This window comes from Astatotilapia calliptera, chromosome 16, assembly GCF_964374335.1.
Source record: "Astatotilapia calliptera chromosome 16, fAstCal68.1, whole genome shotgun sequence".
NCBI lineage: Eukaryota > Metazoa > Chordata > Actinopteri > Cichliformes > Cichlidae > Astatotilapia > Astatotilapia calliptera.
Genome location: NC_137437.1, coordinates 27788011 through 27815895, shown reverse-complemented (window position 1 = coordinate 27815895; position 27885 = coordinate 27788011). Strand labels below are relative to the sequence as shown.

The 27885-nt window shown below is 43.0% G+C and overlaps 1 protein-coding gene and 1 long non-coding RNA gene across 4 annotated transcripts; both read right to left on the bottom strand.

Annotated features, from left to right (window-relative positions):
* Positions 1–165: 165 nt before the first annotated feature.
* On the bottom strand, positions 166–14174 carry LOC113008431 (uncharacterized). Its single transcript, XR_013902443.1, has 3 exons — positions 13683–14174; positions 10926–10990; positions 166–1004 (listed from the first exon to the last, which is right to left on the bottom strand). It is a non-coding gene; the product is annotated as an uncharacterized LOC113008431 (long non-coding RNA).
* Positions 14175–15829: 1655 nt separating this feature from the next.
* Positions 15830–27474, bottom strand: tfcp2l1 (transcription factor CP2-like 1). 3 transcript variants are annotated; one of them, XM_080290992.1, is made up of 15 exons: positions 27289–27473; positions 26524–26714; positions 25227–25300; positions 23324–23429; positions 22492–22598; positions 22247–22399; positions 22038–22148; positions 20551–20654; positions 20170–20221; positions 19943–20036; positions 19661–19751; positions 18811–18893; positions 18051–18193; positions 17535–17586; positions 15830–16263 (listed from the first exon to the last, which is right to left on the bottom strand). In XM_080290992.1, exons 1-15 carry the CDS (start codon positions 27345–27347, stop codon positions 16226–16228), a joined length of 1458 nt encoding a protein of 485 aa, XP_080147118.1. In that variant the 5' UTR covers positions 27348–27473; the 3' UTR covers positions 15830–16225. The 3 variants fall into 3 exon arrangements, with proteins under 3 accessions (XP_080147118.1, XP_026000619.2, XP_080147119.1); XM_026144834.2 differs by having other exon boundaries at positions 26524–26672; XM_080290993.1 differs by lacking the exon at positions 18051–18193 and having other exon boundaries at positions 27289–27474.
* Positions 27475–27885: the final 411 nt, after the last annotated feature.

Here is a 27885-nt window from a genome sequence, read left to right as displayed (position 1 = left end):
TCAAAATTCTGCAAGCGAAGTCTTTGTATAAGGAATTGTGTTTTTTTATTAATAGTTTCATTTAATTCTAGTTTTGTCTTGCATATTTTGTTCAATGTTTCCTGATCTTGGTCGCACGCGTAGGCTTCTTCTAGTGATTTGATGGTTTTTTCTAATTCCTGAATATTTTTGTTTTCTTCTTTCTTTTTGTGTGATGAGAAAGAAATTATTTTACCTCTCATCACAGCTTTCCCTGCTTCCCATAGCACAGAAGCAGATATTCCGGGAGTGTCATTAAAGTCTAAATATGAAGTCCATTCCTTTTTAAAATATTTAATAAAGTCTTCATCTTTAAGCAGTGATGTATTAAATCTCCAGTTTTTACTTGGCGTCGTATTATTCTTGTGCATTAGTTTTAAAGATACAGGAGCATGATCGCTGACAGTTATAGGATGAATCTCAGTGTCTGAAATGTCACTCAGCAGTGAGCTGCTGACCAAAAAATAATCCAGACGAGAGTAAGAGTGATGAACATGCGAGAAAAAAGTATATTCCTTACTGTTGGGGTGAAGGGAGCGCCATGCATCGCGAAGGCCAAAGTCCAAAGAGGATGTACTCTGGGCCTTCTTCATTACTAAATCTTGAAAACAGCGGTCGATGTAATCTTGGAGAGCGTCTAAACTCTCCCCGTTGTCCTCCAGGGTGTTAGAGATGATAGAACAGATGTTAGTTATATGACAATCGATTAGTATATTTGGTAATACTGAAGCTTGAAAAACCTTTGTTAAACTCTATGCTACCATTTGCTTTTTTTTATTCCGCCAAATCTCCGGCGTCTGACGTCACCTACAACATGGGTCGCTTACCTTACTCGTCACTTCCGTCACTTACCGTGTGCCTCTGACATGCAGCTGTGCCTCTGACATGCAGCTGTCAGCTATTTGCCATCATTCTTGTCGAAGCGTAGAAAAGCTTGACGTCCATGTGCGTCCATGACGTCCACAAATCATGCTGTTTAAACCAAACTGCATAAGTAATATAAGACAAAATGATAAAACGTCAAGTGTCAGAATTTCAAACGCCAGACAGGTTAATATACAGGGTGGGCCATTTATATGGATACACCGTATTAAAATGGGAATGGTTGGTGATATTAAAGTCCTGTTTGTGGCACATTAGAGCTGGGCGATAGAACGATAACGATATGTATCGCGATATAACTTTTACTCGATAGAGAAATTAAGCTATCGCGATAGACCTCGCCGCTCTTGTCCTCTTAAAAAAAAAAAAAAAAAAAAAAAAAAAGGTCAGCCAATCCAAATTAAGTAGCGCAGAGCCGAACCAATCACAGCCGCAGCGTCACGTCGCGTGACTTGTTACGTACAGCACAAGTGCCAAGCCGCACGTGTGTTTGTTTGGGAAGCAGCCAGCGGGTAATGGAGCCAGCGCGTAATGGAGGAAATGAGTGTGCCGACTAGAAAAATCAACCGAGCGTGACCGAAGAGAAAACAGATGATGGTTCCAATGCCGGAGAGATTGTTGAACGGAAGAGCCATAGAAGTTCCGTAGTGTGAAGGTATTTCGGCTATTTCAAGTCTGATAAAAACAGAGTAGCGTGCACTGTAAATTGTGCCGAAAGCAAGTCTGGAAATACAATAAACTGGTGCATGCGTCACACTGTGCTCCACGTTATTGTTTCGGTGAAATGAATTTCTACAATACTGTTACTGTTAATTCTACTCTCTGCAGTGTTTAAATGCTTACATATACACACAGTTACTGTCCGTCCACACATACGACTCGGTTCTGCTTCTATGCCCCAGCTTTGTTTACTTTTTCCCACCGAGGCTTCTAGACTTCTGATTGGCCAACATTTCTGCACGGTTAGGAATCTAGCTCCACCTGCTGCTTTGGCATGTTCATAGCAGCGTTTTCCTTCATTTCTGCCTTTATGTGTGGACGGGATTATTTTTTAAAACGAAAACGGAAAATCTCCGTTTTCAAAAATACCCGTGTACGTGTGGACGTAGCCTCAGTCTCTGACTGGAAGCGCTAATTCGTCATTCGGCTTTTGTCAGACTAAAGTAACTGTTAAAACTGTTTGAAAAGCTAAGCTATACAACAAGGAGAGATTGAGAATTTCCTTTTAGTTCTCAGTTTATTTGATATTGACAAAAGTTAGTCAGTTTTGTCTGTTCTTCTGTAAAACAAACTAAGATTTATTTTTAGAATTAATATTTTGTTTCTAAGTGGAATTGACAATTTAGTCTGTTTCGTTTGTTCTATTTTGAAACTTAAACGCTTTAGCGGCTGCCTTTTGTGTAGTTTGCAATATTTGCCTTTATTTATCTGAAAAAGTCTAATTTTACTTAAGTACATCTACCCTGTTGAACTTATTATGGGAAATAAATATTTAAATAAAAACAAGCTGCTGATTATTTCACATTTTACTTGTGAGCAACGGCACATTTAAATCTTACAAATATAGTTATTTGGCTTATATCGTGATAGATATCGTTATCACCTGAAATGAAAAAAACATATCGTGATATGAAAAAATCTCATATCGCCCAGCTCTATGGCACATTAGTATATGTGAGGGGGCAAACTCCTCAAAATGGGTGGTGACCATGGTGGCCATTTAGAAGTTGGCCATCTTGGATACAACTTTTGTTTTTTTCAATAGGAAGAGGGCCATGTGACACATCAAACGTATTGGTAATGTCAAAAGAAAAACAATGGTGTGCTTGGTTTCAACATAACTTTATTCTTTCATGAGTTATTTACAAGTTTCTGACCACTTATAAAATGTGTTCAATGTGCTGCCCATTGTGTTGGATTGTCAATGCAACCCTCTTCTCCCACTCTTCACACACTGATAGCAACACCGTAGGAGAAATGCCGTAACTGTGTGTATTTCCTCACAGGCAGCCCTCGGGGGGATGGAAACACACACACAGATCACATGACTGAATTCCCGAGGTGTCATGTGTCGCTGTGTGCAGGCGGGAGTAGTGGACCCAAAGTGCAGACTCACGGCAGGCAAAAGTGTACTTCAAACTCAGCTTTTATTACTGGATGGCAAAACGTAACAAAAATCCAAGTAAACTTGCATAAGCAGGCAGACAGAACACACAGCATAAATGAGGGTAGATCACGACACGGACACAGAGAAACAAAGGGCTTAAATACACAGAGGGAGCAATCAGGGAATGGGTAACAGGAGGGAAACAAAGCTGGGGCAAATCAGGCCTAACGAGACAAAGGAAGCAAAACCAGACGCATTTACATGAGACACATACTTTCAAAGTAAAACAGGAAACATAACACAGACTGAATTTACAGACACAGACTCACAGGCAGGCACTACAGAGGGAACAGAGACGTGGGACCAGGGCAGACACAGACACGGAGATATAGCCGACAGGGGAGACAGCAACTAAGGATTACACAGAGACTGAACCATAAGAGAAAACTCTAACAAAGAAACCAAAGACTAGAAATGATAAATAATATAATAAACTCAAAAACCGCACCACACGGAAGGCAGTGGCGGCGATGTGGAAACAGTTCAGAATCAGAATCAGAATCAGAATGGGTTTATTGCCAGATGTTGAGGTTTACAACATTAGGAAATTGCTGCGGTGCTTCAGTGCAGACAATAAGAATTAAAGTGCTATGTAGAAAGAAAGATATGTGCATGAGATATACATGAGATATATACATGAGAATAAGAATTATGAGTGCTACGTAGAAAGATATATACATGAGTGCAGGTGGTGATCAGTGCCAAACATGAAATGATGCAGTGACACAGCGTAGGGTCATGTGTTAGTGGCGGGGACAATCATGTGGTTATTGTTCATGTGTCCAACAGCAGAGGGGAAGAAACTGTTCTTGTGGCGAGAGGTTCTGGTGCGAATGGACCGGAGCCTCCTGCCTGAGGGGAGCAGGTCAAACAGACTGTGTCCATGGTGAGAAGGGTCAGCTGAGATCCGGGCTGCACGCCGCAGTGTCCTGGAGGTGTACAGGTCCTGCAGAGATGGGAGTCTGCAGCCAATCACCTTCTCAGCAGAGCGCACAACACGCTGCAGTCTCTGTTTGTCCCTGATAGTGGCTCCAGCGTACCACACGGTGATGGAGGAGGTGAGGATGGACTCGATGATTGCAGTGTAGAATTGCATCATCGTCCGTGTTGGCAGGTTGAATTTCTTCAGCTGCCTCAGGAAGTACATCCTCTGCTGGGCTTTCTTGATGACGGAGGTGATGGTGGGCTCCCACTTCAGGTCCTGGGTGATGGTGGTACCCAGGAAGCGGAATGAGTCCACAGAGGTGATGGGGGTGTCAGTCAGGATGATGGGGGGGAGTGGGGCTGTGTGCTTCCTGAAGTCCACAATAATCTCCACTGTCTTCTGGGCATTCAGCACCAGGTTGTTGTGGCTGCACCAAGACACCAGACGTTCAACCTCCCTCCTGTAGGCAGACTCGTCCCCGTCCGAGATGAGCCCAATGACGGTGGTGTCATCTGCGAACTTGATTAGCTTGACAGACTGGTGGGTGGAGGTGCAGCAGTTGGTGTACAGGGAGAAGAGCAGAGGAGAAAGAACACAGCCCTGAGGGGAGCCGGTGCTGATGGTCCGGGAGTCCGAGACATTCTTTCCCAGCCTCACGTGCTGCTTCCTGTCCGTCAGGAAGTCAGTGATCCACCGGCAGATGGGATCAGGCACATTCATCTGGGAAAGCTTGCCTCGGAGATGGTCTGGAAGGATGGTGTTGAAGGCAGAGCTGAAGTCCACAAACAGGATCCTGGCGTAGGTTCCTGGGGAGTCCAGATGCTGCAGGATGAAGTGTAGGGCCATGTTGATGGCGTCGTCTACAGACCTGTTGGCTCTATATGCAAACTGCAGGGGGTCCAGGAGGGGGGCCGTGAGGGTCTTGAGATGGGAGAGAACTAGGCGCTCAAATGACTTCATGACCACAGATGTCAGAGCCACGGGTCTGTAGTCATTTAGTCCAGTGATCCTAGGTTTCTTGGGGACAGGGATTATGGTAGAGGACTTGAAGCAGGCAGGCACATGACATGCCTGCAGTGAGGAGTTGAAGATGCCAGAAAACACTGGGGCCAGCTCGTTTGCACAGTGTCTGAGGGTGGCAGGAGACACACCGTCTGGGCCGGGAGCTTTCCGAGCATTCAGACTCCTAAACTGCTTCCTCACATCTGCTTCATGAATATGAAGAGTTGTGGTCGGAGGAGGTGGTGTGAAATCCTCTTTTGTGTGGGGTGAGGGGGCGGGTGTTGCAGGTGAACAGTTTGAAGGTGGTGATGGCTCTATGGAGGGGGGAGAGGTGGGGGAATGAGTGTCCAAAGTGCCTCTATTGTTGGGGTCGTTGGAGGTGTGAAGGCTGCCTGATGGCTCGTCAAAACGGCAGTAGAAGTTGTTAAGGGTGTTGGCTAAGAGCAAGTCATCAGTGGAGTGGGGGGTTTTAGGCTTGTAGTTTGTAATATTCCTAAAACCTTTCCACACAGAGGCCGAGTCATTCTCTGAGATCTGCTGCTGCATCTTCTCAGAGTGCTGATGTTTGGCAATGTCCACTTCTTTAGTGAACCTGTACTTGGCCTCTCTGTAGCAGTCCCTGTCTCCGCTTCTGAACGCCTTACTCTTTTCCAGCCACAGCTTTTTGAGTTTAGGAGTAAACCAGGGTTTGTCATTGTTATAACTCACCCTGGTGCGTGATGGCACAATGCTGTCCTCACAGAAGTGGATATAGGAGGTGACAGTGTCCGTAAACTCGTCCAAGCTGTTAGAAGCAGCCTTCATTGTGTCCCAGTCTGTAGACTCCAAACACGTGCGAAGCTCCTCCACAGCCTCGTTGCTCCAGTTTTTTAGTCCTCACGACAGGTTTGGAGAGCTTCAGCCTCTGTCTGTACGCGGGGATTAGGTGGATCATGACGTGGTCAGAAAGTCCGAGTGAAGCGCGGGGCACCGCGCGATAGGCCCCGCTGATCGTACTGTAACAGTGGTCTAATGTTCTCTCCTCTCTGGTCGGGCATTTAATATGCTGCTTATATTTTGGAAGCTCATGGCTCAGATTGGCTTTGTTAAAGTCCCCAAGAGCAATGATGAGAGAGTCCGGGAATGTCCGCTCCGTGTGGAGAATCTGCTCCGCGAGTGCGCACTGAGCTGCCTGCGCATCTGCGTCTGGCGGGATGTAAACAGCGGCCAGGATGAATGAAGCAAACTCCCGCGGAGAATAAAACGGTTTGCAGTGAATAAAAAGATATTCCAGAGAGGGAGAGCAGTGCTGAGCAATCACTGTTACATCTGTGCACCAGCCACTATTGATGTAGAAGCAGACACCTCCACCTTTGGTTTTACCGGAGAGAGCGGCCTGCCGGTCCGCGCGCAGCAGATGAAAGCCCTCCAGCTTGAGCGCGCAGTCCGGGATGTCCTCACTGAGCCACGACTCCGTAAAACATAAGACACAGGAGGAGGCAAAGTCTTTGTTCATGCTTCTCATCAGGGCCAGTTCGTCTATCTTATTCCAGAGTGAGCGTACATTAGAAAGGAAGATCCCAGGAAGGGCCGTTCTCAGTCCGCGTTTCCTCAAACGCACGAGTACGCCGGCTCGCTTACCTCTCTTTCGACGTCTCACTTTCCTGATCAGAGTCAGCAGTAAATCTGCCGCAGATGCGACAAATATTGGAAATAAATCCACAGGCGTTGTAGTCCTGCAGTTAAGGAGCTCTTCTCTGGTGTAAGAATATCCAGAGGAGTGCCCAGACACAGAAGAAATGCACAAAAACAAGACAAAAGTAACGCACTGAAGCACCAGGGCGACCATCCGCAGCGCCATCTTGGTTTCAACCAGGGGGCCGACCGTGCGCACGGCAACGGCGGTGACGTGGGAACAGTTCAGGGGGCCGACCGTGTGCATGGCAACGACGGCGACCCAGGCGAAGGGGCTCCGGAGGCCGGCCAAGAAAACAGTTCCGAAAAAGTTCAGGAGGCCGGCCCGGAGGCTGACTGCACAACAGTCCAAATCTGGGAGGTTCAGGCCCAGAGGCCGGCCGCCTGAGGAGGGTATGGACGTGGCCTGGAAGGAGGCCGGCGATGTTGAGGCACAGGATGTGGTCCGGACGGTGGCGTGGCTGCCACGGGACTAGGCGAAGCTGAAGCTGAAGCTGGACCAGGCGAGGATGAAGACTCAGAGGCTAGACCAGACGAGGAGGGTGGCGCTGCAAGTGGTGGCGCTGCAGCGGAGGCAGGTTGCTGGAAGGCCCCTCGGGCCCTCCAGCAGAGGCAGGTTGCTGTTGCTGGACGGGCCCCTCGGACCCTCCAGTGGAGGCAGAAAGCTGGACGGGCCCCTCGGACCCTCCAGCGGAGGCAGAAAGCTGGACGGGCCCCTCGGACCCTCCAGCGGAGGCAAACAAAGGCTGGTGCGGTTCTCCAGAATCACCAGCAGGAACAGAAGGCTGGACAGGCCCCTCGGACCCTCCAGCGGAGGCAAACAAAGGCTGGTGCGGTTCTCCAGAACCCCCAGTGGGAACAACAGATGAAGGCCGGACGGGCCCCTCGGACCCTCCAGCAGGACCAGGTTGCAGAACAGATGACTGGGGAGAGGAATGGCGGTGGCGAGGGCAACGTTTCCTTCTGGAAGAGGGAACCGGTGGAGAAATGGAGACCTCCTCCTCATCCTCCAACCACATATGTCTCACGGATGTGAAACTGCATAGGTCTACGTTAGCCTGTGGCGTTAGTTCGGTTAGCCACGTCTCCGTGAAGATAAACAAACTGCACTCACGGTACAGTCGGTGGTTGTTCAGAGCACACAGTTCATCCATTTTATTCTGTAGCGAGTTCACGTTGCCCATTATCACTGTCGGGATTGATGTCGGTTTGAATCACCTCTGGTGATCCGCTTTCCTCACTCCAGCCTTGCAGCCTCTGTAGCTCCTCTTTATCTCAGCCGGGATGTTGTGTCGCAGGCTGGTCTGTTCCTTTGTTCTCAGTGCCAGCAGCTCCGCTCTCGAATAGATAAAGGAGCTGGTTCCAGAAGTTTTAAAAAGTGCATTATCCATTATTCAGCGCCATCTTACATCGTTTGTAATTGTCTGGACTTCTTTAAGTTGCTTGAAGATGTTTCACCTCTCATCTGAGAAGCTTCTTCAGGTTCTTCAGAACGCTTGTCTTTGCAAGCTCCTTTGACTACGATGAACTGGATGACTGAGAACCTTCATAGGCACAGCGTTCTTGTAAGTTGTCTCAATTTCGACTAGTTTTTCCTCAAACTGTTTCTGTTCCCTCTCAAAGAGATTATTTTCAATGAATACAGTATCTGCAATTTGCCCAGTCGTTTCAAAAGTCTCTGATCTCATGCAGTTCAAGACAACCACCTGCGCAGACTTAGACTGAATTTTTTTCTCTTCGCATTCTTTTTCAATGAGCTGCTTCAGGTCACATACCTTTTCCATATTTTCAAAGTCATCTATCATCAGCAAAACAGGGACACGTGGCAGCTGCTCCTGATATTTATACATGAGAAGTTTGGTCACCTGACTGGCTACTTCAGCAAAGTCAGCATTGTTGTTCCTGAGGACAGCACAACGAAATGTGTTCCGGAGAGACCACAATAGGTACTTGGCCAAAGTTGTCCCACCACATTTAGGTACATGCCTGAGGTTAAACAACACACAGGCTTTTCTCCGGGAGCATAAATCAGGTATGCTTGTATCCTTGATGTAGTCAAAGTGGTCTCGTTTGATAAACGGCGTGGATCCGGCCTGCTCTGAGAAATAGAAATAACACCACGTTAACTTTCCACCCTTGTACAAGTTCCGTTCTATCAGAATTTTTTCCTCACATTGGTTCACACAAAGGACATCTAAGGTACTCAGACTTCGCTCCACTTTCTTCTCAAATAGCACTTTGCTTCCCCCACCGCATGTTAGGAAACGACTGGATCTGCGATTCTCTGACCAAAGGCTAAGGATAGTGCCATTGACTTCTGCAAAGCTGAGATCATGTATGCATCTACCTGAGATGTCGATTCCACATCGAGCCTCAATTAAGTCTCTCCAGGAGTTGAATGCTTTGTCATTGTCACATATGCAAAGGATCTGATCTGTGCCTCTGAGTTCCTGCCAGAATGTATTGAAAGTCTCCACAAGGGGGTCCATCTTCTCACTTACTCTTGACAAAAGTAAAAAAATGACGAGGAACCTCTTGTTTGGAAGGATACCTTTGCGACACAAGAAGGAAATCACATCTCTGACGGAGGGTCCCTTATCCATTAACCACTGGTCAATTTCTGAGGGCGACTCATGCTCAATGCCTCCATTGCAGAACACCCAGCTGGTGTTTTGAGTTAATTTCAACTTGTTCACAATGTCTTCAACTCCTTCTGTGATTTTATATCGTGCCGGTGAATGAACATTTACTGGGCTCTGCTGGTCAAAATATTGCTCTAATCCCTCTTTAGCTGATTCTGGATCAAAGTCCAACACCGCTGCTGGATTCAGATGTACAAGAAAGTTTAGATAATCTAACTGGCTTGGGTGTGATTTGTTAGTTATTATCACATACCGCTCAACATTTGATTTATCTAAAGACAGAGAGCCACCAGTGATCATGTGACTGAGTCTAGAGCCCTGAGTGCTGTTTTTTATCACACTGAGGTGCTTCTCTTCTGCCTTTTTCCGGCGTTGTGATCGCTGAGCCATACTTTCCAGAAACTGCTCGTACTCTCGCTTGTTTGGTCCCGCAAGAAGATCTCTGCTGCTACCACCATCACGGATAAAGAAACACTTTGATGGTTCTGATTCAGTTTCTTTCATTTTGCCTTTTTTCTTGCCATTTTTTTGGTTTTTTGTGTGGTAGCCGTTTTCTTCACAGATCGTAGTCTCTGGAACAACGTCGACTTCTATGACACATTTGTCAGATGATGTCGTGTTCTTGTTGAGAACTTCAACAAATCGTGGATGTCTGACGCATGTCTGAGCAGCTTGTTTATGTTTATGTTCAAAACACCCATTAATGGCAGATTTTAGTTCATTTGCAAAAGCCTCTCTGTCCTCAACAACCACTCCCAACACTTGACCGTGGGTGAACTCCGGTTTGTCTCCTATTCCAAAATGTATGGTGCCGTTGGTGCGGCTGTTCATGCAGGCAGCTGCAAAGCGAATGACCTCAGATGTGAACTTTTCCATTTTAGTTTCTTCTGTTGTCCTGGTGAAAGCTTTGTACTCATGGCAGGGTTCAATCAAATCTGAGGCACCTGATTCTGTAACATCAAGAATCCTGCTCTCAATATATCTTAATGTATCGTGGTATTTATCAAATGGATACGGCTTGCACAGTTTTCCAGGCTGGTTTCTAGAGCCTAATGGCTCTTCTTTTTTAAATTGCACAACTTCATCTCTGGCATGAATGAGAAGCTTAGCTGGTCCTAAAGTGACACCAGTTGCAGTCAAGTCTGTTGGATTTAAAAGAAGAAGACTATGCCCATTGATGTCTTGATTAAACAATATTTCAGCAACTTTGTCATCCACACCATCCAACTCGAGAGCCCATTGTCTCACTTGATGTTTGCTCCAATTCTTGATGTCAGGGGACAGATTCTCCTCTTGAGTCTAAAATAAAGTTTTTTTTCTTAGTTTAAGTCACTACATAAATAAGTGTGCAGTCACTATAAAGTTTAGCTGATTGTATAATCTGATCTTTACTCCAATCTTGTATGTCTGATGAAAGATCATCCTCATGGCAGTGAAATATAAAGTCCAGTTAACATTCCTAATTTCTAAATTAATTGTTACACAGTTCAATATTTACTGAATATATCTAGTGAAAAACATCAACCCTATGTTTTAATTTATAAAAGCTAATTTCTTAACATTTGTTTTATTAAAGTTGGCAGTTTAATGAAAGCATTTTCCAATTTTTACTTACCTTCATTTCACCTTGATCTGCCATGACAGTACTGCTTCCTTTTTCACAAATGTAGGTTAGTGATGCTACAAAATAATTTAAAGAGAATATTTAGCAATAGAGGAATGGGGGTCGTGGAACGAGGCGAACAGAGAACCGGTCCAACAGAATGTAAAGGTAAGCAACACCTGTTATATCAAAGTGTACATATTGGACAAAGTCTAAATTATCTGTTCGTTAAGTTAAACGATACTCATGCGAAATGCTTCCAGTGTCTGGGCACTAGAGAAAGAGACTTTTGCTAAGAACTACAGGTTGATGTCTGCTGGCCATGAAGTGTAAAACTCACTGTGACTGTTTAAATTAAAAGGACTTTAAGAGTCCTATATGTTGTCCCACAGGCGAGTGAATTATTTTATGTTGTTTAATAGCAGCTGGGTTGAGAAAAAGAAGCTGGTTAGATTGGCATAGTAGATCTCCGCAGCTGTGTGTGTGTGTGGAGTAGAATGTGACAGGCACCATGTCACATTCTAGGAGAGGAGGCGGCAATGGGCTGTGAAGGCGAGAGAGGAAGTGGAGATGGGTGGAAGACAGTCACTAAACAAATGGAGAAGTTAGGAGAGGCAGTCTGTGTGACTGCATGGGGAAAAGTGCCTAAAACAGAGGGTGAAGAGGCAAAAAGGGGAAGTAAAAGAAATGCTGAAAATGTTAAAATTCTGTATCTATATAAGAAATATATTCAGAGCTCTGAAAGATGTCTGAAGGCTTGTGTGGTTGTTTTTATCCGTCTGGTCCCCCTCACATTATCTTGCGACCACTACATGCTAAAAAATATTTTGAATAAAATTTGTATAATATGACTGTGTTTTAAAAGAAAATCCCTGACAGGCTGAATGTTTCTATAGTAAAATTAGGAAATTTATCACTCTATGAAACAATTTAAAAATGCCGCAGAGCTTAGATGTTGATAGTGTTCAGGCCTGCACTACATTAGAGACAGACCTGATTGGAAATCACTGCATGACCTCACAAACACTTCTGAAAAGTGTTGGCAGGTGATACAGCTCTTTGTTGCATTCACACATGCTACCATACAAGGAACAAACAAAAGCAGGATACAGAAACACTGCTTCCTTACTGAAAACTAATCTGTGGTATTACTACTTATCCTCCGGGCTAAAGAGGATGTCAGATCTCATCGAGACAGCAGCCTCAATAGCTTTTTTTTTATTTTTTTAAGCCCTTATAGTCCCACATGTGGGGAATTTTGTAGTCCTCTGCATTTAACCCATTCACTCAGTGAAGCAGTGGGCAGCTACCAATCCAGTGCCTGGTGAGCAGTGTGAAGTGACGGTACGTTGCTCAAGGATACCTCAGGGTGGCCGTTCAGTGGATTCGAACCCCCAACTTTCGGATCATGGGGTGAACACTCTACCTACTGAGCTATTGCTGTCTTGATTACATTGAGACAGCAGCCTTGATAATACGTTTAATAACACAGGATTATACATTAATATGCATTGTATAGGTAAGTTCTACACGTGAGAAGGCCCCATTGATGCTGAACCTGTGTACAGGTTTAGGAGCACTGCTGCTGGTGAAGGCAGAGGAAACGGAGGTTCACTGAACTGATCTCAAAATGAGGAGTAATGATGAGTTTTAAAGAAAAGTTTAATTTTCAAGTGCAGCTGGTTTATTGGCAAAAGGCTCTGCTCTTTGGTTCAGGTGCACTACATGGCATTATGTGCATTACATGGTAACATGTTGTAAGTCAGCTGTATGTTGTAGTATGCATTGTTTTTGATTATTTTATTGCAATACAATAATCAATTTTGGAGTCAGATTTGTAACATAATTTAGTATCAGTTAAATAAAAATCTGAATTTATTGCTCTATGCTCAGAGCAATTATTACAACTACAATAACAGTAGTTTTGCTACTAAGCTCAAGTGTTTTTAACATGACCTTCTCTGTTTTCTCTGTATGGAAGAGGATTAGGGCTACTAGAATTTACAAAATTTACAAAAATAAATAAATAAATCCAAATTAACCCTATATTTTTCCCCCAGTGGCTCTAACCCTCTTGTACTTTTGAGTAATAAAAGTGATTTCAGTAGTGTCCTCTATGATGACAGCTAGGGTTAGAATAAAAACAGGAAGTTGCATCAGCATTTAATGTCTTTTCCACAAATCCAGAAGACTTAAGGCAACAGAACAGTATATAATTCAATAACTGCCGACCGACTTTTTTTCTTTTTAGATGTGATACAATTGGTATCAGTGGAGACAGGAAGGTATATTATGTCATGTAATGCAGCGGTCCCCAACCTTTTTTGCGCCACGGACCGGTTTATGCCCGACAATATTTTCATGGACCGGCCTTTAAGGTGTCGCGGATAAATACAACCAAGTAAAACTAGTACCGGTACCGAAAAAAATAAGATTTATTCATAACACACGTGAAAAGACCCAGGAAAACCGAGTTAACGATAAAAACGATGACAAAATAACGCTAAAACCCCTGAAAACTATATATTTCAGACCTGAGCCTCAACTCTCGCGGCCCGGTACCAAACGACTCACGGACCGGTACCGGTCCGAGGCTCGGGGGTTGGGGACCGCTGACGTAATGTAGCGTAATGTAAGTAACCTTAGTGTCAGGACAACAAAAACCATAAAGGAGCTGGGACAACTGGTTGCATCCTTACTACGTATTTACTGTTTTCCATTGATTTTTATAACAATAAACGCTCAAAACAAATACTGACGAACACTCACATTTCATCCAGTCCGCTCTTCAGTCCTCTCGGTTTAAAGCTGAGCTCCTCTATCAGTTTAATGTGGCGGTTTTGGAGAGGAGTAAACGAAAGAAGCTCTTGCTGCTTTTTTCTATCAATGACTGCAGAAAAGATGAACCACCTGGCAGCACTTGTTCCGACTGTACAAAAATTGAGTCAAACAAATTTCCCGCCTGAAGGAGTGTCACACTTTTGGAGAGGGATTTGAGCTGACGTGTCAGTGTAACACTGAAACCCGCAAAAAAGACACCGCCCACTTATAATTTCATTGGTTAAAACAGAGGTTCCCAAAGTGTGGGGTGAGCGCAGAGCCAATGCAGGGGGGCACGCTATACATTAAAAGAAAGAAAAAGGAATGCTTGGACACTGCTCGTATAATGGACACGTTTTTGACGGGGCTCCTACACAAACGCAAAGCAGAAGATGAAGCATTGCCAAATGTGTTTCCAAACCAACTTCCTTCCAAGTCAAAGATTAGAAAATATGATGAAGCAAATCAAAGGGGTTATCAAACCCCATGCACACACACATTGTATGTGTGCATGTACATATATATACTTACATATCTTATATACAAACAAGTGCATATAAGATTCTGCCTGTATATGGATGTCTTACGTTTTTTTTCATCTTATTTGAATTCTTTTTATTTGATTATATTATCCCTCTGTTCAGCACTTTGACAGACACTTGATGTCTTTTAAATGTGCTATATAAATAAAGCTGACTTGATTTGATTTGCTTAAAAATAAGACCAATTGTATTGCAACTGCATTTTTATATTCTTTCACTGTAGAGAAAACCAAGCACAGAAAGATGATCTATTCCTGACAATCTATTCCCTGAAACACTAACCTCCCTCAAGACCTACTCACAGTGTGCACTTTGCTTTTCTAAAAGTTGAAAGACAAGGAGTATCTCTCAATCAGGGAATCGAACCATGGTCTTGTGCATGAGAGACAGAGACACTCAATACTATAATAGTGGGAAAAAAGAGAGTGCAGTAAACATGTTAACCACGAGACAAAGTGAAACACTTTCTCTGTTTCATCTTTTGGATACTTCCAGATTTACATACAAGCTTCTGTGTGACTGGGAACACTGCCACAATGTGGCCAGAGGGGGTGTTACATATGTACTGAAAAGAATTACCATTGGTAACTGCAAAAATCAGAAGGAAAGTAGGATCTTACTGAGCCCTGTAAGGGACATTGGAGAAAAAAAATGAAAATGAACTGTTGCGAGATCTCACAAAGTTTTCCAAGATCTCCACCACACACCTTTTCTACTTTCAGTGATTTTATTCTTCTCTTCTTCCCCCAACTGAACTCTTTGGATCAGAGAGTCCACATCTAAGAACCACAACTTTCCAGACTCCTGGAGTTTGGATCATTGTGCACAGTTGTGTAGTTAACAAGCATGTAGGATATTAAAAAAGTTTCTCTGTGTTTGTGTAAGTCTACTTTGATATTGTTAGGTGCACCATTTTGAGTTTTTAATCGTTAAAATAACAGCATGACAGCATTTTCATGGAGCAAGGTCAGATGTCCAGAAGCTTGAACTCAAAATATACAATACTGATGAAATGAATTAAGTTACTTATAGAGCTGATTAGATGATGCACAGAGAAGGTGGACATCACAGTGAGGTGGGGTTTAAATTTTATACCTGGATCTTGAGCTGGTCCACAATTATTACTGTTTATTTTTAAACTCTTCTTTAGTTTTTGTTTTAAATTCGATTTTATTTCCTTTCAGTCTTTTATTAGTTTTGTTACCTTTGTTACAGTGTGGGCATTTGTCAAGATTTAAGACATTTATGTATGACATATGACAGTGCCTCTCCACTTACAGTTTAACTTTAAGGACCTGTAAGTAGTGACATCTTGGCCTGATGATTTTGCTTTGCTTGTAATTACTGTTGACTCTCCTTTCCCCCCAGTGCAGGTTTAATATCTTAAAAGCAGCCAAATAATTACTCTCAAACACAGCACAGTTATTCACAGCAAGTCAAAATCGAATCTTTAAAAGCAGCATGTTCCACTTCACCCAGAAAATAGAGAGCCTCAGAGCATCCCAACGCGGCACGACCCAGCAGGAGAACAAAGAGAGCCGAGGCAGCGGGAGATCACACTTCTCATTAAAACAGCATCATACAGTTTTGTTTGTTCATCGTTTCATTTTGTCTGCATGATGATGTGTTCCATTTATTTTGCTTTATTATCATCAGAGTCATTCAGTTGCATTTACAGCATTGCATTTGACATATTAAAGAATGGTACAGCGCTTGTTAATACTAATTGCAACATAAAGCAAGAATCAGTAACTAAACAAATATGTAAAAAATAACTAGAGAACATTAAAGCTCAAAATCAACAGTAAGCGAAGAGCTGACAAGCATTTTCACTTTAATGGAAATCTTATTAAACATCACATTATTAGTAGTATTAATATTATTATCATTACAGTGTCTAGTAAAACGTATTTACAATCTGTACAACTCCACTGAGGCACGTCCCGGAGATCATTTTAACACAACGTGGTAACCATCAGTGTTTTCATCTGTTAACACACAAAAATTCAGTTAAAGATCATTCAAAATAAAATAAAAAAACATCCTGATGAAAGCTTGAAGCTTAATATCAATAAATTGTTTCTGCTCTTCAAAAGAACTGGTGTGCTCTGTGACTCTAAATAAAAACAATGCAAAAGCACTGAAAATAAAACAGCTGCAAACGCTGAAACTAAAGAATTTGATTTATTCATTTTGAATTTGATGGCAGCTTTAAGAAGCCGTTTCCCACTAAACCGCTTCATCTGTTCTTTGGAAGTAAGGAAACATGCTTGCTGCAGGAAACCAGCTGCTCAGCAGCATCCTTTGGTTTCTGGACTGCGTCAGGCCAGTTTAGCGCCTGGACTCTTACTATGAAGCCATGCTGCAGGAATACAGCCACAGCCATGGTTTGGGATCATCTCACTGAAATAAACAAGACTTTCCCAGTAAAACAACATCTAGATGGCAGCAGACAACTCCAAAACATATAGATGCCATCCTGCAGGGATGTTCCTGTTCACTGTGTCTGAAGGCCTGAGCTCCACCAACATTCACTGTTTCAGCTTTTTCCTTGATATTATTTAGCAGATGAAGAAATCCTATGTTTGCGTGTTATATTGAGAAAAGTTCTGTTCATGCTGTTTACCTACAGATTACTGAACTCATTTTCAGCTCTGGGATTATAACTTTAATAATTACAACTTTTCAGCCTTTAGCTGCCCCTGAACCAATTTCTTTTTTTTCCTCTCCAAAATGCTGAACAACAAAGGCCTCGGAGCAAAACAGGCAGCCATCCAGATGAAGTCCTCTACAGGGAAGGTCTTGTGTATTACACCGTGGCTATGCCAAGACTTACACTGCATGAATTCCACAAAAAGGTTCAGGGGATAAAGTGGTTTTCAGTCTTGTGTACAGAGATCTTTCCAGCTTCTCTGAATCTTTTGATGATGTTATGTAGAGCAAAAAATCCCCAAACTGTTGGTAGCATTTCTACACTGTGGAATATTTTTCTTACATTGTTCAATGCAATGAGTTGTTTTTTGGTTTTTCTTTTTGACCCTGCTCTATTTATTTAAAATGTTTTTGTTGCATTAAATGTAAAGTGACCACTGATTTTTTTTTGGTTGAGTTCTTCGTTTCAGCATTTGATTTGCTGCATTTGTTGCAGAATGACATTAATTAAGTGCTTGGACTGTTTGGAAATGAGTGCTTTTCTTTCCCTTTTCCACAGCTTCTTAACGTTCCCTGAAACAGGGCTCTACGGATAAAGGTCAGTTACCTCGTATGGTGCTGATGATGAAACTGGTTTCTTCCCTGAGGTTCTGCACCATCTGAAATGAAGAACACCACACACTTTGGTCTTGAAACAGCTGAAACATGTATAAAGTGCACTTCATGGACTTGGAAGGAATCTGGAGCTCATGGTGGAACTTTTATTGATGATCACTAACGGAAAACTGAGACTTCCTGTTCTGTCTGTCATGGGTTTGGAAGGCAGATATATTTTTATGGGGCTAATAAAAAAAACGAAATTGTCATTAGACAATAGCATCCTGTTTTAAAACTGGATTAGAGCAAAGCAGGAGCTCTCTCTTCCTCTTCTCAATGATTTTTTTACCTGCATCTAATCAAACTCAACTCAAAGATGACTGTGTTAGTGTTAGTAGAAGTTAATAGAAGTTAACTACAGATGGAAGTCAGGAAGCTTCCGATACCTGAACGTTACCCCTTGCCTACAGAATCTACATACTCATTTGCAGATATGCACTCATATTAATCAGTGCTGGACAGATACCTCATCTGAGACTAAGATGTGGATCCCGGTGGTTTTCTGTCTGTAGATTTGTGTGATCTGTTGGGAAGTGATGTTGTACAGTGTAGCAATCTTTTCAGACAGGTCCAGCAGTGTCAGCTCTTCCAGGTACAGAGCGTGGTAGACTGCAGAGGCAAGACAGACATACAATGATCACATCAGGTCAGAAGTGTTACTCTCTGCCAGTTTCTGTGATGATTCCCTGATATTTTAGGATTTTGTCTCTGCCCGGTTTCATCTGCAAACATTTATTTTTGGACTAGTAGAACAGAGTGCATGACTCAATGTTCAAAATAACCCTTTTTTATCTTATACTGAGCCTCGGTGCAGCTCCTCAGTTGATGGACTGTCTGAAACAAGCATCTTTAGCTCCTCCTCTGTTCCTTCCTTTTATTTTCTCCTGATTGGCTGTGCCTTACAAACACAATATTTAAGAAAGAGTATGGCACATCCATGTGTATTATTAATTGGACTCAGTCTTTTTCATGAGTTTTATTTTGTTTGTATTTTAAGGACTGACTCTAACATCGGCTACAGGTCTTCTTCAGGTCCTCTGACTTGTTTGGTCCAGCTCCGGCTGCCATCTATCTTAGTTTTGAATATTTCATTTAGGGCTTAATAAACCTGCAGTTGTGTTTGGTGTGTAGGAATTGCTTGTTTAAAACCATTCAGTCACACTACAGACAGAGGACTGAAAGGACAAAATATGAGCATTCAGACCGAATTCTTGTTGCACACTTACTTTCTCCACAGCCTGGTTTGATGGGAGGTTGATTTCTGGCCTGCTGCTGACACACATAGATGGTAAGACGGGGCTGTACACACCTGAAAATGTGAGCAAAAGCTTGAATTGAATGCATTTCAAGGACCTGCAGCACTAAAGCTTAAGATGCAGTCTGCTCAAGAGGCCGATATCATAAATTTACTGTAATGGAGAAACAATGGATCATATCAGTGTCCAAATCCATCTTTGTATATAATTTATGGTTGAGAGAAGAGACTAGACTAGACTTTAGGAACATCCCAAAGGACTAGAATTGTGTGGACTTCCATATGACCTGACTTGTGTTAAAAGTCAAAGGAGTCGCCCCCTTCTGGTTATTAGAATGAATAATAATAATAATAATAATAATGGATTGGATTTATATAGCGCTTTTCAAGGCACCCAAAGCACTTTACAATACCACTATTCATTCACTCTCACATTCATACACTGGTGGAGGCAGCTCCAGTTGTAGCCACAGCTGCCCTGGGGCAGACTGACAGAAGCGAGGCTGCCATATCGCGCCATCAGCCCCTCTGGCCAACACCAGTAGGCAAGTAGGGCTAAGTGTCTTGCCCAAAGACACAACGACCAGGACAGAGAGTCCAGGGATCGAACCGGCGACCTTCTGGTTACAGATGCGATTCCCAACCCCCTGAGCCACAGTCGCCATAAATGCAGGGTTGAGGCACTTCAGCTGGCCTCACATCCAGAAACAGGAGCCATGCCTATTTTGTATATTCCATGATCTTGTGTCTGTAGATGCACCAACCAGTAAATCATGCAAATGGCTCTGGGTGTGGCTGGGCAGTGTAATTTAATGGCTCACCTTCCCTTCATCGTGTTAAAGAGGCGGATGCCGTCTGCTGGACCACAGATCTGGATCAGATCCTCTCTGGTCATCCTCAGGAGATCAGCACCTGCAACAACAGCAGAAATCTGGTTCTGCTTGCTGCCCTGATCTACAGCAGATCTGATCTGACGCTGCGATAGACGAACACATCAACACTAATCAGTTCTTCCTCAGTTTGTCTTTCCTGCACTGCATGCCTGCGCTTTCTGACAAAAGTTCCAAGACTAAAGTGTGTGGTGTGTTTTTCACACGCGGTACCTGAGAAGCTGGTGAAGAGCCTTGAGAAAGGCGAGAACCTGTGACGGTGCAGCCACTGCTGAGTGTCCTGCGGCGAGGACGACGGCAGAAGGTGCTACATGTCAAAAAGAAGAAGAGCCCTTGAAATGAGTATAGCTGCACAGCATCCACTGTCTCCAAATAATGGCCTAAAAGGAATAAGAGAGCAACATTAACACTTTCACACTGCACCGGTCTCTGTTACTTACATCAGAGCAGCCGGGCATGAACAGCTCCCCCTGCTGGTTTGGAGAACAGTTGCTAGAGAAACGCAAACATGAGGAGGAAAGAACACATTGGGATGATTGGTTGAGTATTTTCTTCTAACTGCCCTGAGACACATCTGTCTGCTCTTTATATGCTGTTAAAAATTCTCTGTTTTGCATCTGCTAATAGCTGCAGAAGTTAGTGCTTGTGAAAGTACTCTCATAGAGTGTAAAGCACAATCACACCAGAGAAACATTTTCAAATTTTCAACCCGTAATTGAAACAAAACACAGTTCCCCTGCAGACCTTGACTGAAGAGATGCGTTTTATGTCGGTGGAAACCACCAAACAAGTATTAAAGTGTGGTGTGAATGCTTACTCACCCCTCAGTGAAAGTGCAGGAGGTTGGTGAGCTGTGGTAAATTGGTGATGGCGTGCTGCTGGTGCTGTGGCTGGTTAGATTTAAGGCATCGGGCCACGGCGAGCACTGCACACAGAGAAGAAGAGAGAAAGAGAAGAAGATGTGCAATGAAGTGGAAAGCTTTTCACAAAGATTAAAGGGTTCAAAATCACATTCAAAGTGCAGCGAGTGATCACAGATGTGTGTAAACCTATGGTCTACATAGTAACAACTTTAGGTAGTTCATCTCCTTTAGCTCACTAGTTTTGTTTCATTCCATTAATGTGAGATTTAGAGGCGGTAGAGGAGGCAGTGCCATTCACCAATATTTCAGTTATTTTAAATGACAGGTGTAAAGACTCTACAATAACAGAGAGCTCTAACCTCACATGGCCTCAGCTGAACATCATGCAAACTTTGTACCAGACACGCGCCAGGATAAAGTCTGTTAATGTCTCATCGGGCTGACATTTGTGTCGTAATATACAGCTTCACAGGTTGTCTAGTACAGAGCTCTGAAGAAAACTTTATTCTGAAAAGATCCGGGCAACTTTAATCGACTTTAGCAAACTCCAGAGCTGAAAGACAAAGCTACAGCAAACCTGCAGTTCCTCTAATGTCCACTAGAGGGTCCAGCAGTGAGTCAGTTTTAATGGTCTCCCATATTAAAGGAATTTTAGCCTGACACAAAAACTGTTTTGGTCTCTATAATTCATTTATCCCCTGATAATATCTGTATATGTTTGTAACAAAATCGGCTTTTAATTTGATATATACTTAAAGCTTGTATTATTATGGGCGTGGCCTCTTTGACTGACAGGAGGATGGTGGCTGTAGCTGCTAGCTGTCTGCTAGGCTTCACCGCAGATAGAGGCGCTGCTGGAGCCTTTGGAAGCATTTTTAATGCGATTATTTGACCAATAATGTGGCTGCTGTGCGGTTAACTGTACTAACAGACCGTCCAAGAAGTCTGAACTCCTGATTAGGTGAAATTGTAGGATTTTATTTAACCAATTTAGCACTAGTTAACAAGTATCTATGTCACACTTAGCAAACACTTTTCATTTTCTTCCTATAAAGACTTCCTGTGCTATAAATGGTTTGTAATGGTAAGTATTGCTACAGTGTCATGTGTGATTTTTGTAATGAACATGACCAGTACAATGGTTCCTCAGGTTTTCTTTTCCTCCAGGTGAATAACAAACTAGCACTGACAAAGCCTCAGTCACTGACAGCAGCAAAGAAAGAAAACTTTTAAAACAAACAATGCAACAAGCAAAGTGACATATTAACAAACTGTAACGTAATAGTGGTTTACATGGTTTGGTGAGCAAAGAAGCAAAACGAAAAGGAGGGGGGAAATATTCAGATCTGATCAAATTCCAGAAACATCCAAGTAACCCAAGAATTTACAGCTAGGTTCAATAAAGTCAAAGCAGAAGGCAAACAAAGGGTCCTCTCAGGCCTCACCTCTTTCAGCAGGGTAGTGTCATGGGATGGCTGATACTTTTCTCTATCTTGAGGGGTCTTTTTATCAATCTTTTCCCGATCTGTCTTCAGTTTGCGATCAGCTCCTTTAGGCTTAAAAAAAAAAACAGGACGTGTGGTGTAAATCATGAGATTTGAGGATGTTAAAAATCAGAGATGAGCATGAGGTAAGAGTAAATAAAGTATTGTACCTTAAAGACTTTGACCTGGCAGCTGGATGAGTGGACATGCTCGACGTATTCTCCGTGTTCATTGGTGGTGTAAGTGTCCACCTGGATTCGGAAGGGCACCCCTTTCTCCCCGCCGTGCTTCCGGGGGGTGAACTCGGTGCTGATGCAGTTGACCTGAAAGGACAAGAGAATAGAGAAGAGCTGAAAAATAAATTCAGCTAAAGACCACAACCTCCAAGGAACTGAGACTGGAATTGGATGTGTACCTGGATGAAAACAGAAGCATTCTTCAGGGGATCCCAGAGGAATTCGATGGTGTTGAGGTGCAGAGGGTCTGAACGAGGCTCCAGGATCCACACTGACAGAGGGATATCTGCAAGTAATGAGCCAGCCACTTATTTCAGCTTTGATTTTAAAGCCCACGTGAAGACATTTGTGTTTTGGTTAACCTGTTAACATCTGAAGCTGAGGAGAGGTTTAACTTTAAAAGTTTAACCTTCTGAAGTCTAAGAACCTAAGATTCAATTCAGTTCATGTAGCGTTTAGTCACAGCAGCAGTCACCTCAAGGTGCTTTTTACCATAAGGTACAGACCGCACAATAATACAGAGAAAATCCCAACAATCATAAGACCCCCTTTGAGAAAGTGCTTGGTGACAGTGGGAAGGGAAAACTCCCTTTTAACAGGAAGAAACCTCCTGGTAGACATCTGCCACGAACTTTTGGGAGACGCGTCAAATGGCTATTGATCATTGATTACTGTCAATGCATTGGTCCAGCACAGCTCCATAATCATTCATACTTAAGTATGACACTACAGTTCACCACACGCCATTAATAATGGCATCACTTCTGCTGCACACTGTTGTACACGAGGAAACCCACAGCACTATCTTCATCTTTGGTGTTTAGCATATTTAATTTTGTTGTGAGCAAATATTAGTGAGTTTCCAAAATCACTTCTCTCACTGTACTTGGGTATTCATGCCATTACTGGACTTTCTGTGCAGTCAGACACACAAATAGTGACTTTGACCAAGAACCACCACAAATCTGTGAGTATCAGTGATCCATGAGTATGTTGGTATGGTGAGCTCACCTATGTCCAGGATTCGGTCTCCAGGTCTGTTCCACTTCCATCCCTCCAGCTGCTGGTGCTCCATGTACTGCAGTCGACGGTCATGGAAAACCACGCGCACAATACTCTGTGAACAAGCAGGATCAGGCTTCAGACAGGAGTACGGCTGTGAGCTGAGCACAGGGCAGCTCGCACCAAGCTAAACAGCAGGAATGTTAGGCAAAGTGCGAAAAGGTTCCCCTGTTTTATTTATACACGCACTGAAACAGGGCGTGGAGGGAGTACTTGCAGCTCCTTTCTTACCAATTCTTAAGCAGTCAGAGTTAAAACTGTTGTCACAAAAGCCCAATGACCTGCTGTCAGTCAGGCTACATGTAATACCTGAGACATGCAGTAATGCTGGTGACTTTCCTTCTATGTGACAGAGCTCCCACATTCTCTGCAAAACAAGATCCTCTCAGTGGACCGGTTTATGCTTCATCTCTGAGCATCCATGAGGTCAGGTCATCTGGGGCTAGGGTCTGGTTTTGTTTTAGCGACATGCTAAATTGAGTTTCAGAAGGTACAAGATGGTGGCCAAATTTAATTTGGGCATTTCAAACCTCTGAAAATCCACAAAAATGCGATGGACATTAACTAAACTGAAACCCTCGCAACTGAAAGACAATAACCCTGGAAATTTGTATGCTGTCACAATTCTGTGTTGGTGTTAACACATCAATACGTACGTTCAGCTCTATGTACCTTAACCTTAAAGGCATTAGACATTTATAGTTTAATTAACCCTAACCACAACATTTACATGCCAAATGTATGATACAAATTAGTGAAGTCAAGACTGACCTCTTCACTGACCTTTGATAGCATGGATGTGATTTAGTCAACAGGAAAAAAGGAGCAACTTTTACGCCTTCCGTCATTCAACCCCACTTTTGAAGACTTACTTACAGAACCTTTTTCATCCAAATCCTAAAACCTTATGACATGTGGGAGCTCTGATCTCTTTTCAGTCACCTCACACTGTTGCGTACAGCTTTAGCTACCAGCTAATAGAACCGCATCATGCTTATGCTCATCTGTAAGAAACTGAGCTCGATCAGGTTGGAATTTTAGCAACAGCCACCTTTTAAAATCTGCGTGGACGAGACACAAATCCACAGATGAAATGAGCAGCCTGTAGAGACATGTATCATTGGGCTATTTATGGGGGAGGCTCGTGCATGACTGAGCAGCCGAGCTCAAACAGCTCTGGATGCTCCACGTCATGTGTTTGCACAGACGCCACCTGTCCCATTCCTGCGTCTCTAGGATGCTACGGCGAACATTACGATGTGTCCTGACGACAGAGACGCGTCAAGAGGATGCACTCACACCAAAATGAAGTAACTCTTAGGTGAGTGTGTGACTAACTTCTTCTTAAATGAGGAAGTAGAAACTTTGACTGCCATCTGAAACTTGGAGAACCCGAGAGCTGCTAGTTTTGTTTTGTTTTGTTTTTTTATTTGTTTTTCACAAGGCCGAGGGATTTTTCTCATTTCAACTTCAGGAAACAACATTTCAGAAAAATTACAAGCACAACGATCATGTGACTTAGATCCAGGTAAAGCAGACAGAAGCAGAAAAGCTTGGTGAGACATACCAAAGAGAGAAAGTGTGTGTGTGTGTGTGTGTGTGTGTGCTGGAAATGTGAGAGGAAGCTGAGCTGCACGTCTGTAAAGGGCTTATGTGAAGTTTAAGGAGGAGGAGCAGTGAGTTTGGCTGATAGTACCAAGCTCTTCAGGGTCGATGCAGCACCCCCAAAGTGGAAGGGAAGGTCAAGGGACCGGCGACGAACCAGGGAAGTGAACAGACGAGAGGAGAAAGAGGGAGAGGTCACATGAAAGACAAATAAAACAGACAAAAATACACAATACCTTACACCTACCTTTACATATTTGCTGCTTATATCTGTATACTCCACTAGTTTTCTGTTAAGCATACGGATTTCGTAGGACTGACCTACATTTTAAAACATTAAAAACATCCTGATTAAAAATTTTTTTATCAAAGGAAATCAATCAATCAGAAAAGAGGCGTAGATATCAAGACCACACACTGGAAAACGTTTCCGTTTAGTCGTCCTGATCAGACATAATACATTATCACAACAACATGTCAATAACACAGCCAATGAGGGACGCTAAAACTAACTGTCAGTGCTTCTAAAACTAAGCTACAAACCCTGATGGCAATTAACTTTACTAATCAATACATGCCCTCTTTGAATGGCCACAAGCTGCGTGGAACAGCAAGCTCACTTTCATTGTGTTTTTACTGCAAACAAATTACTGTAGAGCAGATAAGCAGGGCAAACTCGTAGAAACACAGAGGAAGATAAAGCACAGATAATAAAAACGTCACTGACAAACACGACAGACGGAAAAAATCAGAAGGTTCCAGAAGGCAGAAAACGAAGACGAGGACGAAGAGGAGGGGAGTGTGAAATGCAAAGAGCAAAAGACATGAGTGAGAGAGGGGTTGATGAGTGAGGTTAGATGATCCAAGTCAGACAAATTAACACTCACGTAGAAGCTCATCTTGCACAAATCAATCAATAAATCTGAATACTTGATTTTTTAAATAAATGAATTCTTCAAATATTAAACATGTCAAATCTTAATCATCAATAACAGAGACTGAGTGTGTGAGTGCAACTATGTAAACAGGATGTTCTGAGATCCAGGTCTAAAGACAGAAGCTATGGAAGCTAAAAAAGTCCAAAATTCATTTGCAGTCTACATTACTATGAAAGAGAAAAATGTGACCAATTCCCAGTAACTAATATTTAAATTTAAGGAATATTATCATAAGTTTGTCAAATGAGCCAAACTGGAACCAATCATGTTTGAGACGTGAGTCACTGGAAACCTCAATGACCATATTTTGAGAAACCCTCAAAGAGGGAAGTCCAATCCAGAAATAATTAAAGCGTATTACAAACAGAAGAACTAGCAAAGTGAAGATATTTAAACAATTATGACTTTTGGTTTTGCTTCCCTAGACTGGACAAACATCAGAAAACTTCAACCTGATTTCTGTTGCAGAACAAACCAAATTTTTCTCTTAGTGTATTTAAATGAATGGATTGAACTCTGAGCATCTCCCATGCTTCAGCTGGGACTGCGTGTGACAAAATGAGCTTCGGTCTGTACAGTCGTCACGGAGACTAACAGTGTAAGTACCTTGGTTGAGATAAGTGAGCGCTTCCTCCTGCTGCTTCACAGCCGGTGAAGTGGCTGCACACAGAATGTACTGGAACGGGGTTCTTTTGGCACCATTTTCAGCCATGAGCCGAGCTTCTTCGTTCTTTATGAAAGGCGCCAACGCCTCTCTGGAGGAGATCACGAGGAGATGGCCAGCTGTCACATCTGATCTTCAGTCATTTAAGCCCAAAGGTTTGTTGTCATGCAGCACGGTTCAGGTTAAATACATCATTAAAGAAAGAAAAAGGTGGGCTAAACTGGGTATTTTCTTTTTTGTCTATGTTTCTTTGTTTAAAAAATAAACTTAAGTACAAGATAAAATAACTTTTAATTTCAGATCTGGTGTCAGTTGATCAGATTTGTAAGTGCATGACTGTGTCGTGTGTTTTTGTTGCTGTACCGTTAGTGTTCCCTTCTGAATTTCATAAATTGTACACTTTGAAAAACACCACACACATCATGATATCCAAAACTAAAAATCAAACGGAAACTTTTACAAACTGACATGATAAAGTGGAACTAACCTGAAATGTGGATTTTGAGTGCAATTCTTTGAATGAACGAACGCCTGAAATGCATTTTTAAAACTCATTTCATGTCAATAACACATTAAATGTGCTCCTCAATCACTGTGAATCAGCACATTTACCAAAGCCACGCGAGCACCTGTGGAGCTGGTAAATTGCTGCACCTGTGTGTGAAATCCTGACATTTCTGGAGCTTGGCAACATGGCAGTGCTTTACCTAATGTAACTAGCAGAGTGCTGGTGGTAGGACTCAGGCTGGGGATGGCAGAACAGCATATTTTCCAGTGTGGCGGCGTTGTCTTGTATTCCAGGACCACAGAGAAGGCGTGGAGGCAGAGGGCGCGAGCGTTGTGCCTGCTGGCTTCCTCGGATTTCAGCTCAGAGAGGTTTGCAGCCCAGCCTCGCCACACACCCCTTATATGGCTCCAGTGATGTCATCAGGCCTGCTATTAGCATACCTTGGATGACCTTTGAGAGGCGGAGAGCACACCTCCCACTACCAATGTCCACCTCGGGTGATGCATTAATAGCAGCTTCAGTTGATCAGTTGTTGACACTGCCAACAAAACACTCACTGTGGGTGAGGATGTTTAGAGGGGACTTTCAGGAAACAAACACAGGAAAAGCCCTCAAATGAATGTCAGTAAGCATATTTATCATCTCTGATATTTCTAAAAGCCAACACAGCAGCTTAAATGACAATTAAATGATGATATTTAAATTTGAAAAAGGCACATTAATCTTTATTGCAGGTTTAGTTTCAGCAGGTTGAGTAGAAACCCCTGCAGCTCACCCCTCATAGCTCCTCAAGGGA